The 13,041-nt window shown below is 48.6% G+C and overlaps 1 protein-coding gene across 2 annotated transcripts in view; it reads left to right on the top strand.

The window, feature by feature from the left end:
• The window catches only part of cdk5rap3 (CDK5 regulatory subunit associated protein 3), a 102,101-nt gene that overhangs the window by 83,806 nt on the left and 5,254 nt on the right, over window positions 1–13,041 (top strand). For both annotated transcript variants that reach the window (XM_063037049.1, XM_063037051.1), the window contains exons 12-13: window positions 5,605–5,810; window positions 8,339–8,510. In XM_063037049.1, the coding sequence (XP_062893119.1) occupies window positions 5,605–5,810; window positions 8,339–8,510 (378 nt within the window). The remainder of the gene's footprint in view (window positions 1–5,604; window positions 5,811–8,338; window positions 8,511–13,041) is intronic.

The raw sequence follows: 13,041 nt of genomic DNA, 5'->3' as shown, positions 1-13,041 counted from the left end.
CCTCCACCCACCTTCGTATCGTCCACAAAGCCGTCCTCCAAGCTCTGACCCCCGGCCGGTGGTGTTGCGTTCTGCTTCCCCGCCGGGGAACTGCACCGCTTTACCGACGGATTCCCCTCTCCTTCCGGTGGGACCCGGCACCAGCCAGTGAGAGGACCTGCAAATTACCTTTGCGTCCCGGCCCAGTCAGGCAGACGTCTCAGCAGGGATCCCGCCTAGCGGCACGGCGGACCGACGTTCCCTCTGAGGCGCGCTCCTCTTTTGCCACTAATGCACAAGGAATTTGCGCGGTGAGGATGGGCTTTCGGACCCAGGGGAGCCGGGGAGCTCAGGAACCGCTGTTGAGTCAGGAGGGAGCTGGCGTACATGTAGATCAGCGGAGAGCGAAATAAACAACGGTTTGGGAATTATCGATCCGTTAACGCGTTCGCGGCGCCCGTCAACAGAACAGATTCGCTGCGGGTGGCGGTTGTTGAACTCCCCCGGGTCCTAAGGTCCACCCGCGCGACGCAGGTTCGCTGTGCGCTGGTGACAAAAGTCGTGCGCGGGGCGGGCACCTTGCAGGGGACGTGGCTGGTGTTACGGTTGTCCCTCTGCTGCTTCAAGGGACCCAGTCTCGGGTTTCCTGAGCAGCATCTTCCAAGTCTGTTATGCCAGGGGGAATGGGCCCTTTAACAAGATCACGGCCCCTCATCCACTTTCCCTTCCTACACCCCAAAATTCCAAAGGTTGCTGAACCAGAGAAGAAATCCTTCCTCATCTCAAGTCTTGTGTGACGGGGGGCCCCCTCCCTGTTTGATCCTGAGACCTCGTGCTCTCTGGTCCTGGTCTGTCCCTTGAAGAGAATATCTTTCCTGCTTTTATCCCATCACTTACTGATGATATCATATGACATGGCACATAATGATGATGCCATACGTCACACTACATAGCGATGATGTCATACGACACGGCCCATGGTAATGATGTCATATGACACGGCCCATGGCGATGATGTCATATGATGTGACATATTGTAATGATGTCATATGACATGGCACAGTGATGATGTCATACAACATGGCACATAGTGATGATGGCATACGTCACACTACATAGCGATGATGTCATACGACATGGCCCATAGTAATGATGTCATATGACATGGCACAGTGATGATGTCATACAACATGGCACATAGTGATGATGGCGTACATTGAAACACAGAGCGGGAAAGTCCCCTAGTTTGCGTTTAACAACCAACACAACCTAAGGATGGTGCCGTGGGGCCGGGCCTGCGGCCTCCATAGGACTGGCGACACTTTTCCACTCCAAAGACAATGGGGGTGGATTGGTCACAGAGGTGCAATTGGACAGTGCGGGCTCGTAGGCCGTCCCTGTAAATAAACGTATTAAACAGAGCATCCGGAGGTGGTGCCGGGCGGGGTTTAGGCCACACACCCCAGCGCCTCCATCGCAATCCCACAGTGTTCAGCAGAACAAGCTCCTTTCCTCTTTCAGACTCGCCACACAGATAAAATGGGCCTCCGGGCCCCAGGACAGGCCGGGCCAGGCCCCCAGCTCCAGGACGGGCCGCGGTAGGCCGGGCTTCCAGCCCCACAACAGGCCGGGCCAGGCCTCCCCTCCAGCCCCCAGGGCATGCCGGGCCTCCAACCTCCATTGGACCAACAACCCTTACCACTGCAAAGAGGCCCGGGTTAGTAGGTTAATGGGTCACACCGGTGTAGCTGGGCAGTGTGGCTTGTAGGCCAGAAGGGCCTGTTACCATGCAGTATCACTAAATAATTTTTGTTTGAACTACCCAAGGATGTGTTGGGGAAGGGGCCACACGTGTGGCCTCACATTCACTCTGGCGCCAATAGGGCAATCCCACGCTGCTGAGCAGAACAGCACAAACAACACCAGGGGGACAACTAAATAACAGGACATGACAACAACCATAAAACCAAGCCCCTGCCCCGCCCGCCCGCCCTACTCACACAGACAGGCCCTCCTACTCCAGGCCTCTGGTCCACGACACCGGACTTTCGGATTTGAGCCTGCCAGTTTGGACTTCACTGATCACGGGGCTTGACCTTTGGGCCTAGGCCTCCCCGCCCCCTCCTCAGAAAGAGGGACATGAGGGAACACCACGTCCTCCTAGTTACAAGCTCATCCTGAGTTGGGAAGTATCCTGCTGCTCTTTCTCCCTTCCCGGGTCAAAATCCCGGAGGTACGCCATCTACCAGCGCCACAAAGGCAACTTGGTGGAACGGCTCCAGTCGCAGAGGTGGCTGGCCACTGTTGTGCTCTGAACGAAGTCACCGGAGAGACACTGAAACTAGTGGACTAGAAGTGTTTTACTCAGCTTAAACGAGCCAGAGGGACCATATTGAGACAGTCTTGGAAGAAGAGGCCTGCTCGGCCTGCTAAAAATTAAAGGTAACAGCAGGAGAATTCTATAGCAACAAAGCACCTACAATGCTTCCTTTGAATTATACATAGCTGTCACACACCTCCATCCTCGCACCCACATTCCAGTCACCCAAAATGAATGTTAATTCCCTCTGACGCTGAGCATCTGCAGACATCTCAGCGCCGGGAAGATCATTGTTCGGAGCTGCATTTTAAATTCGGCCTACAATCCATGTTCAGGTCAGGAGACTGGCTGCCGTCAAAATTAGTATTTGCTATACACCGTAACTCCAGGATGCGCCCTGACAGCCACCGACTTTCAAAAGGCGAGGAGCTTAAATGCTGGTCTTAATGGCGGTGCACATACTGGTGTTCGTTTATGGCTGATACGCGTACCGTGGGACGGTGATAAACTTCATTTTATACGCCAGCCGTACAACAACAGCACGTCGCGGTTATACAAGGCGGCACAGTAGTGTAGCGGGTAGCGTAACGTCCTGACAGCGCCCGCGGCCTGGGTTCAAATCCCGCCACTGGACGTTCCGCCCGTGACCGTGTGGGTTTTAAAGTTCAAAGTAAATTTATGATCAAAGTGTACAAATTTCTTGGCATATGTTGGAAAATTTGTTGACTTTGCAACATCGGTGGATAATAATAGACAGAAAAAACTGTGAATTACTGTTAAAAAAATATATACAGTGGCATGCAAAAGTTTGGGCACCCCTGGTCAAAATCTCTGTTACTGTGAATAGTTAAGTGAGTAGAAGATGAACTGATCTCCAAAAGTCATAAAGTTAAAGATGAAACATTCTTTTCAACATTTTAAGCAAGATTGGTGTATTTTTTTTGTTTTGTACAATTTTAGAGTGAAAAAAAGGAAAGGAGCACCGTGCAAAAGTTTGGGCACCCCAGGAGACTTGAGCTCTCAGATAACTTTTACCAAGGTCTCAGACCTTAATTAGCTTGTTAGGGCTATGGCTTGTTCACAGTCATTGTTAGGAAAGGCCAGGTGATGCAAATTTCAAAGCTTTATAAATACCCTGACTCCTCAAACCTTGTCCCAACAATCAGCAGCCATGGGCTCATCTAAGCAGCTGCCTAGCACTCTGAAAATTAAAATAATGATGCCCACAGAGCAGGAGAAGGCTATAAGAAGATAGCAAAGTGTTTTCAGGTAGCCATTTCCTCAGTTCGTAATGTAATTAAGAAACGGCAGTTAACAGGAACGGTGGAGGTCAAGTTGAGGTCTGGAAGACCAAGAAAACTTTCTGAGAGAACTGCTCATAGGATTGCTAGAAAGGCAAATCAATACCCCCGTTTGACTGCAAAAGACCTTCAGGAAGATTTAGCAGACTCGGGAGTGGTGGTGCATTGTCCTACTGTGCAGCGACACCTGCACAAATATGACCTTCATGGAAGAGTCACCAGTAGAAAATCTTTCCTGTGTCCTCACCACAAAATTCAGCGTTAGAAGTTTGCAAAGGAACATCTAAACAAGCCTGATGCATTTTGAGAACAAGTCCTGTGGATTGATGAAGTTAAAATAGAACTTTTTAGCCACAATGAGCAAAGGTATGTTTGGAGAAAAAAAGGGTGCAGAATTTCATGAAAAGAACCCCTCTCCAACTGTTAAGCACGGGGGTGGATCGATCATATTTTGGGCTTGTGTTGCAGCCAATGGCACGGGGAACATTCACTGGACGAGGGAAGAATGAATTCAATTAAATACCAGCAAATTCTGGAAGCAAACATCACACCATGTGTAAAAAAGCCAAAGATGAAAAGAGGATGGCTTCTACAACAGGATAATGATCCTAAACGCACCTCAAAATCCACAATGGACTACCTCAAGAGACGCAAGCTGAAGGTTTTGCCATGGCCCTCACAATCCCCTGACCTAAACATCATTGAAAATCTGTGGATAGACCTCAAAAGAGCAGTGGATGCAAGACGGCTCAAGAATCTCACAGAACTAGAATTCTTTTGCAAGGAAGAATGGGCGAACATCCCGCAAGCAAGAATTGAAAAACTCTTAGCTGGCTGCAGAAAATGTTTATAAGCTGTGATACTTGCCAAAGGGGGTGTTACTAAGTACTGACCACGCAGGGTGCCCAAACTTTTGCTTCGGGCCCTTTTCCTTTTTTGTTATTTTGAAACTGTAAAAGATGGAAATAAAAAAAGTAATCTTGCTTAAAATATTTTCATCTTTAACTTTGTGCCTTTTGGAAATCAGGACGTCTTTTACTTGTTTAGCTATTCACAGTAATAGAAATTTTGACCGGGGTGCCCAAACTTTTGCGTGTGTGTATGTGTGTGTGTATATATAAAATAGTTAAATTAAATAGTGCAAATGGTGGTGTGGATCCTGAGGCTCCTGTACCTCCTTCCTGATGGTTGGGGGGGTAATAACTGTTCCTGAACCTGGTGGTGTGGGTCCTGAGGCTCCTGTACCTCCTTCCTGATGGTTGAGGGGTAATAACTGTTCCTGAACCTGGTGGTGTGGGTCCTGATGCTCCTGTACCTCCTTCCTGATGGTTGAGGGGTAATAACTGTTCCTGAACCTGGTGGTGTGAGTCCTGAGGCTCCTGTACCTCCTTCCTGATGGCAACATTGAGACAAGAGCAGGACCTGGGTGGTGGGGGTCCCTGATGATGAATGCTGCCTTCCTGTGACATCGCACCGTGTAGATGTGCTCAGTGGTGGGGAGGGCTGTACCCGTGATGGACTGAGCTGAATCTACGACCTTTTGCTTTTTCCCTCCAGTTCCCCCCACCCCGCCGCCCCCACAATGCAAAGACAGATGGGTTAGGGTTAGTGAGTTATGGGGACGCTAAGTTGGCCCCAGAATCACGACGACTCTTGCTGGCTGCCCCCCCCCCCCCCACCACAGTGCAATCTTCGGACTGTGTTAGTCACGAAACATTTCACCGTACAAATGTTCCATCGCACACGACAAAATAAAGTAACCGCCCTCTTTAATTACACCCGTGTGACTATTTAACCTCCCAACCGGTACGCCTTTGGACTGTGGGAGGAAACCCACGCGGTTCACGGGGGAGGACATAGAAACTGCTTACGGGCAGTAGCGGGAATCGAACCCGGGTCGCGGGCGGGTACTGTGAAGCATCGTGCCACTGTACCACTCAATCCGAGAGCAATGAATACCTGCTAGTTTACTAATCTCCTGTCTGCAACGCCCCACCCCATCAGTTACAGGTCTTCCTGACCCAGCGGCTGGCAGAGATGAGGGAGGAGGCGGACATCCTGTCCATAAACCAGTTTCAGACAGCGCCGGCCGCCCTGCAGAGCCAGGACGTCTCCAAGGTCACGAGCATGCTGGCGCTGGTGGGCGACCTTGTCCAGAGGCTGACCGAGGTGAAGATGCGGCACCTGCTCCTGATCCACGCCTCGCCCAGGTAAGTCACTCCTCCTCCTGGATCCGGGCAAGGAAAGGGGCAGCCCCAGTGCGGCTGTTCTGTAAAAAAACCTTAACAATTTACAAAACTGTCATGGCTTTACCAACGAGTGAATGCACTTAGAATGGTGAAAAGACCTCGACAGAGTGCATGTGGAGAGGATGTTTCCTATGGTGGGGGAGTCTAGGACCAGAGGACACAGATAGAGTGGATGTGGGGAGGATGTTTCCTATGGTGGGGGAGTCTAGGACCAGAGGACACAGATAGAGTGGATGTGGAGAGGATGTTTCCTATAGTTGGGGAGTCTAGGACCAGAGGGCACAGATAGAGTGGATGTGGAGAATAGGACCAGAGGACACAGAGTGGATGTGGAGAGGATGTTTCCTATAGTGGGGGAGTCTGGCACCAGAGGACACAGATAGAGTGGATGTGGAGAGGATGTTTCCTATAGTGGGGGGAGTCTGCCTCAGAATAGAGAGATGTCCTTTTAGAATGGAGATAAATAAGGATTACTTTTGCAAGAGAGTGGTGGATCTGTGGAATTCTTTGCCACAGGCAGCTGTGGAAGCCAAGTCTTTACATATATATACTTTATAGTTGCCAAACAATTGATACTGGAACGTACAGTCATCACAGCGATATTTGATTCTGCGCTTCCCGCTCCCTGGATTACAAATATAAGCCAGGGGTTGATAATTTTTTGACTGGTCAGAGCCTAAAGTGGGTAAGGGGAGAAGGCAGGAGACTGGGGCTGAGAGGAAACGTGGATCAGCCACAATGAAATTGCAGAGGGGACTTGATGGGCCCAGTGGCCTAATTCTGCTGCTGGATCTTATGGTCTTATAGTCCCATGGGTTCCACTTGGATCCGTACGACTCTAAATCTTCTTCATCGTCCTCAGTCTTCTCATCAACCATGGATGGTCAACAAAGATACTGCTGGGAGCTGAAACGCTCTCAGTTAGCAGAAAGTCATCTTCGGCAGTTTGAGTTTCCGAAGTTATGGTCAAAGGTTATTCCAAAGGCTCTGCTGCAAGAATGGCAAAGTGTAGCAGGGTGGCCTTATTTCCCTCGGTTAATCCCCCACACGGGTGTGAGAAAGCCCTGTATAGGACCCCCCCCCTCACCAAAACACCCCCGTCATCATTTTTCTTCACAAAAGCAGGATCTCCGCTGCGTTGCCCAACTTAACTTAAAAAATTGAAGTTTGGTTCTCCGGCCGAAGCCGTCCTGAGCTGGAACCACGCAGAGACGTCACCGGCATATGTCGGGAAATTGATTAACTTTACGGCAGCAGTACAATGTATGAGTTCGTGGCCAAGTGGTTAAGGCATTGGACTAGCTACCTGAAGGTCGTGAGTTCGAGCCCAGCCTCGGGAACGTGTTGTGTCTTTGAGCAAGGCACTTAACCACACATTGCTCTGCGACGACACCGGTGCCAAGCTGTATGGGTCCTAATGCCCTTCCCTTGGACAACATCGGTGGCGTGGAGAGGGGAGACCTGCAGCATGGACAGCTGCTGGTCTTCCATACAACCTTGCCCAGGCCTGTGCCCTGGAGAGTGAAGACTTCCCAGGCGCAGATCCATGGTCTCGCAAGACTAACGGATGCCTTTACTTACGTTACAATGCAATACGTGGAAACGGAGAGAAAAAAAAATCGAATTGCAGTAAGTTGAGGGGTAATAACTGTTCCTGAACCTGGTGGTGTGGGTCCTGAGGCTCCTGTGCCTCCTTCCTGATGGTTGAGGGGTAATAACTGTTCCTGAACCTGGTGGTGTGGGTCCTGAGGCTCCTGTGCCTCCTTCCTGATGGTTGAGGGGTAATAACTGTTCCTGAACCTGGTGGTGTGGGACCTGAGGCTCCTGTACCTCCTTCCTGATGGTTGAGGGGTAATAACTGTTCCTGAACCTGGTGGTGTGGGTCCTGAGGCTCCTGTACCTCCTGATGGCAGCAGAGAGAAGAGAGCGTGACCTGGGTGGTGGGAGTCCCTGATGACGGATGCTGCTTTCCTGCGACAGCATGTCGACGTGCTCATTGGTGGGAAGGCTTTACCCCAGTGGACTGGGCCATATCCACTACTTTTTGAAGGATTTTCTGTTCAAGGGCATTGGGTGTTTCCATGCCAGGCCGTGATGCAGCCAGCCAGTATAGTCTCCACCGCACACTTACAGGAGTTTGTCGAAGTTTTAGATACCGTGCCGACTCCTTGCAAACTTCTGAGGAATTAGAGGTACTTTCTTCGTAATTGCACTTGCCTGTTGGGCTTAGGAGATGTTTCTCCCCCCCCCCCCCCCACCTTGTTGTGCTCAATGGTGGAGAGTGCTTTGCAGCTTCTCCTGGTGTTTCTGTAGCTCGAGGTGTTCACAGGAGGGGGCTGCTAACCCAAGCCCAACCGGCCTCCTTTCACAGCCGAGCGACAGCCGTGGGGAGGGAACGAACCGTCGACGTTTTGAAGCCAAAGTCGATCCTGGAGTATGTTCTGCAAAAACAAAAGGTTTCGCCTGTCGCTTTTTTTTTGACGCCGCAGGTACGTCGACCGCGTGACCGAGCTCCTTCAGCAAAAGCTGAAGCAGGCCGAGTCGGTGGGGGCAAAGCAACACCTGATGGTTCGGAAGAGACAGGAGGCGCTGGAGGAACAGTCCGACCTTGAGCCCAAGCTGGACCTGCTGATCCAGAGGACAAAAGAGCTGCGGAAGCTGGTGAGTGAGACAAGCGATCACTAAGCGTGGTGGGCTTGCAGTTCCCTGAGTTTCAAACGGGAAAATAATATCTCCACAGTTCCTTCTCCCACCACAGGGTGTCAGCAAACCCCACCTTTCCAGGATCAACTTTGTTCGCCATATACCACCGTGCGAATTCCGGTTAATTGGGACACACCGAAACCAGTATATTTTGGCCTATTTAAGCGGCTGCCCCAATTAGCCAAAATTTCATGGAAATAGTTAAAACAGTATAAAAGAAAGACAAACTGAGTAACTACTTGTGTATCTAAGTGAAACATGAACAAATTAGAACACTATCAATACTACTACAGTTCTATAAAACTCTAAAAAGTTTCCATAAAACTTTCTATAAAAGTTCCTAATAGGTAGCGCGAGCGCGTGAAAGTCAGACCGTGAGGCAGCGGGAGAGTTAAAAAGTGAGCAGATTAACGTAGCCGGCGACGTGGTAGTGGGAGACAGAGTGGGAAGGCTTCAGTGAGCAGAGACTGAGGACCAGCTTCACTCCAAGTGAGGTAAGGGTGGGTAGGTTCCTTAAATTAATTTAATTACCTTAGGAGTAGGTAATGGAGGCATCAGTTAGGGTAGTTGAGTGCTCTGTTTGCAGTATGTGGGAAGTCAGGGTGAGCTCAATCGTCCTTGAGAACTACACCTGCGAAAGGTGCATCCAGCTGCAGCTCCTGACAAACCGAGTTAGGGAACTGGAGCTGGAGCTGGATGAACTTCGGATCATTCGTGAGACAGAGGCAGAAATAGAGAGGAGTTACAGGGAGATATTTACCCCTAAGAGTCAGGAAACAGGTAGCTGGGTGACTGTCAGGAGAGGGAAAGGGGAATAGACAGAACGAGCAGAGCACCCCCGTGGCCGTTCCCACCAATAATAAGTACATTGTTTTGGATACTGTTGATGGGGACGACCTACCAGGGACGAGTTGCAGTGGTTGCATCCCTGGCACCGAGACTGGACCCTCAGCTCAGAAGGGAAGGAGGGAAAAGAGGAGAGCAATAGTGATAGGGGATTCGATAGTTAGGGGGACAGATAAGGGGTTCTGTGGAAGAGATCGAGAATCCCGGATGGTCTGTTGCCTCCCTGGTGCCAGGGTCCGCGATATCTCGGATCGAGTTCTCGGTATTCTCAGGAGGGAGGGTGAGCAGCCGGATGTCGTGGTCCATGTAGGGACCAATGACGTGGGTAGGAAGAGTGAGGAGGTCCTGAAAGGTGAACTTAGGGAGTTAGGCGCCAAGTTAAAGGACAGGACCTCCAGGATAGCAATCTCAGGATTGCTACCAGTGCCACATGCAGGCAGGATTAGCAATAATAAAATAGTGCAGATCAACACATGGCTGAAGACATGGTGCAGGAGGGAAGGCTTCAGATTTATAGATAATTGGGCAGTTTTCCACGGAAGGTGGGACCTGTTCCAACGGGACGGTTTACATCTGAACTGGAGGGGGACAAATATTCTTGCAGGTAGATTTCCTAGAGAGGATCCAGTGGATTTAAACTAGATACAAGGGGAGAGGGGAACCAGAGTGTAGGAACAGATGTAGGGGAGAAGGAAGAAAAAGAAATCAGTAAAGTTGTTTGCACCGTTAATGATAACCAGAGAGTAAGAGGTGGAAAATTTCTTAAATACATTTATTTTAACGCTAGGAGCATTATAAGAAAGGTGGATGAGCTTAAAGCATGGATAGATACCTGGAAGTATGATGTTGTAGCTATTAGTGAAACATGGTTGCAGGAGGGGTGTGATTGGCAACTAAATATTCCCGGATTTTGTTGCTTCAGGTGTGATAGAATCGGAGGGGCAAGAGGGGGAGGTGTTGCATTGCTTGTCAGAGAAAATATAACAGTGGTGCTCTGGCAGGATAGATTAGAGGGCTTGTCTAGGGAGGCTATTTGGGTGGAATTGAGGAATGGGAAAGGTGTAGTAACACTTATGGGGGTGTATTACAGACCACCCAATGGGGAGCGAAAGTTGGAGGAGCAAATTAGTAAGGAGATAGCAGATATTTGTAGTAAGGACAAGGTTATGATTGTGGGAGATTTTAATTTTCCACACATAGACCGCGAAGCCCATTCTGTAAAAGGGCTGGATGGTTTGGAGTTTGTAAAATGTGTGCAAGATAGTTTTTTACAACAATACATAGAGGTAACAACTAGAGAAGGGGCAGTGTTGGATCTCCTGTTAGGGAATGAGATAGGTCAGGTGACGGAGGTATGTGTTGGGGAGCACTTCGGGTCCAGTGATCACAATGCCATTAGTTTCAATATAATTATGGAGAAGGATAGGTCTGGACCCAGGGTTGAGATTTTTGATTGGAGAAAGGCTAACTTTAAGGAGATGTGAAAGGATTTAGAAGGAGTGGATTGGGACAATTTGTTTTATGGAGAGGAGGTAATAGAGAAATGGAGGTCATTTAAAGGTGAAATTTGAGGGTACAGAATCTTTACGTTCCTGTTAGGTTGAAAGGAAAGGTTAAAAGTTTGAGAGAGCCATGGTTTTCAAGGGATATTGGAAACTTGGTTCGGAAAAAGAGAGATATCTACAATAAATATAGGCAGCATGGAGTAAATGAGGTGCTCGAGGAATATAAAGAATGTAAAAAGAATCTTAAGAAAGAAATTGGAAAAGCTAAAAGAAGATATGAGGTTGCTTTGGCAAGTAAGGTAAAAGTAAATCCAAAGGGTTTCTGCAGTTATATTAATAGCAAAAGGATAGTGAGGGATAAAATTGGTCCCTTGGAGAATCAGAGTGGACGGCTATGTGTGGAGCCAAATGAGTTGGGGGAGATTTTGAATAATTTCTTTTCTTCGGTATTCACTAAGGAGAAGGACATTGAATTGTGTAGGGTAAGGGAAACAGATAGAGAAATTATGGAAACTGATGATTAAAGAAGAGCAAGTATTGGCGCTTTTAAGGAATATGAAAAAGGATAAGTTTCCAGGTCGTGACAGGATATTCCCTAGGACTTTGAGGGAAGTTAGTGTGGAAGTAGCAGGGGCTCTGACAGAAATATTTCAAATATCATTAGAAATGAGGATGGTGCCGGAGGATTGGTGTATTGCTCATGTTGTTTCATTGTTTAAAAAGGGTTCTAAGAGTAAACCTAGCAATTATCGGCCTGTGAGTTTAATGTCAGTGGTGGGTAAATTGATGGAAAGTATTCTTAGAGATGGTATATATAATTATCTGAATAGACAGGGTCTGATTAGGAACAGTCAACATGGATTTGTGCGTGGAAGGTCATGTTTAACAAATCTTATTGAATTTTTTGAAGAAGTTACTCGGGAAGTTGACAAGGGTAAAGCAGTGGATGTTGTCTATATGGACTTCATTAAGGCCTTTGACAAGGTTCCACATGGAAGCTTCAATCGTTAGGTATTAATATTGAAGTTGTAAAATGGATTCAGCAGTGGCTGGATGGGAGTCGCCAGAGAGTAGTGGTGGATAACTGTTTGTCAGATTGGAGGCCGGTGACTAGTGGTGTGCCTCAGGGATCTGTACTGGGTCCAATGTTGTTTGTCATATACATTAATGATCTGGATGATACATAGAAACATAGAAAATAGGTGCAGGAGTAGGCCATTCGGCCCTTCGAGCCTGCACCGCCATTTATTATGATCATGGCTGATCATCCAACTCAGAACCCCGCCCCAGCCTTCCCTCCATACCCCCTGACCCCCGTAGCCACAAGGGCCATATCTAACTCCCTCTTAAATATAGCCAATGAAATGGCCTCAACTGTTTCCTGTGGCAGAGAATTCCACAGATTCACCACTCTCTGTGTGAAGAAGTTTTTCCTAATCTCGGTCCTAAAAGGCTTCCTCTCTATCCTCAAACTGTGGCCCCTCGTTCCGGACTTCCCCAACATCGGGAACAATCTTCCTGCATCTAGCCTGTCCAATCCCTCTAGGATCTTATACGTTTCAATCAGATCCCCCCTCAATCTTCTAAATTCCAACGAGTACAAGCCCAGTTCATCCAGTCTTTCTTCATATGAAAGTCCTGCCATCCCAGGAATCAATCTGGTGAACCTTCTTTGTACTCCCTCTATGGCAAGGATGTCTTTCCTCAGATTAGGGGACCAAAACTGCACACAATACTCCAGGTGTGGTCTCACCAAGGCCTTGTACAACTGCAGTAGTACCTCCCTGCTCCTGTACTCGAATCCTCTCGCTATAAATGCCAGCATACCGTTCGCCTTTTTCACCGCCTGCTGTACCTGCATGCCCACTTTCAATGACGGGTGTATAAAATGACACCCAGGTCTCGTTGCACCTCCCCTTTTCCTAATCGGCCACCATTCAGATAATAATCTGTTTTCCTATTTTTGCCACCAAAGTGGGTAACTTCACATTTATCCACATTAAATTGCATCTGCCATGAATTTGCCCACTCACCCACCCTATCCAAGTCACCCTGCATCCTCTTAGCATCCTCCTCACTGCTAACACTGCCGCCCAGCTTCGTGTCATCCGCAAACTTGGAGATGCTGCATTTAATTC

The sequence above is a fragment of the Mobula hypostoma genome, chromosome X1 (genome assembly GCF_963921235.1).
Source record: "Mobula hypostoma chromosome X1, sMobHyp1.1, whole genome shotgun sequence".
In the NCBI taxonomy this organism is placed as follows: Eukaryota; Metazoa; Chordata; class Chondrichthyes; order Myliobatiformes; family Myliobatidae; genus Mobula; species Mobula hypostoma.
The sequence above is the reverse complement of the archived record's forward strand: the minus strand, read 5'-3'. Positions and strand labels throughout refer to the sequence as shown.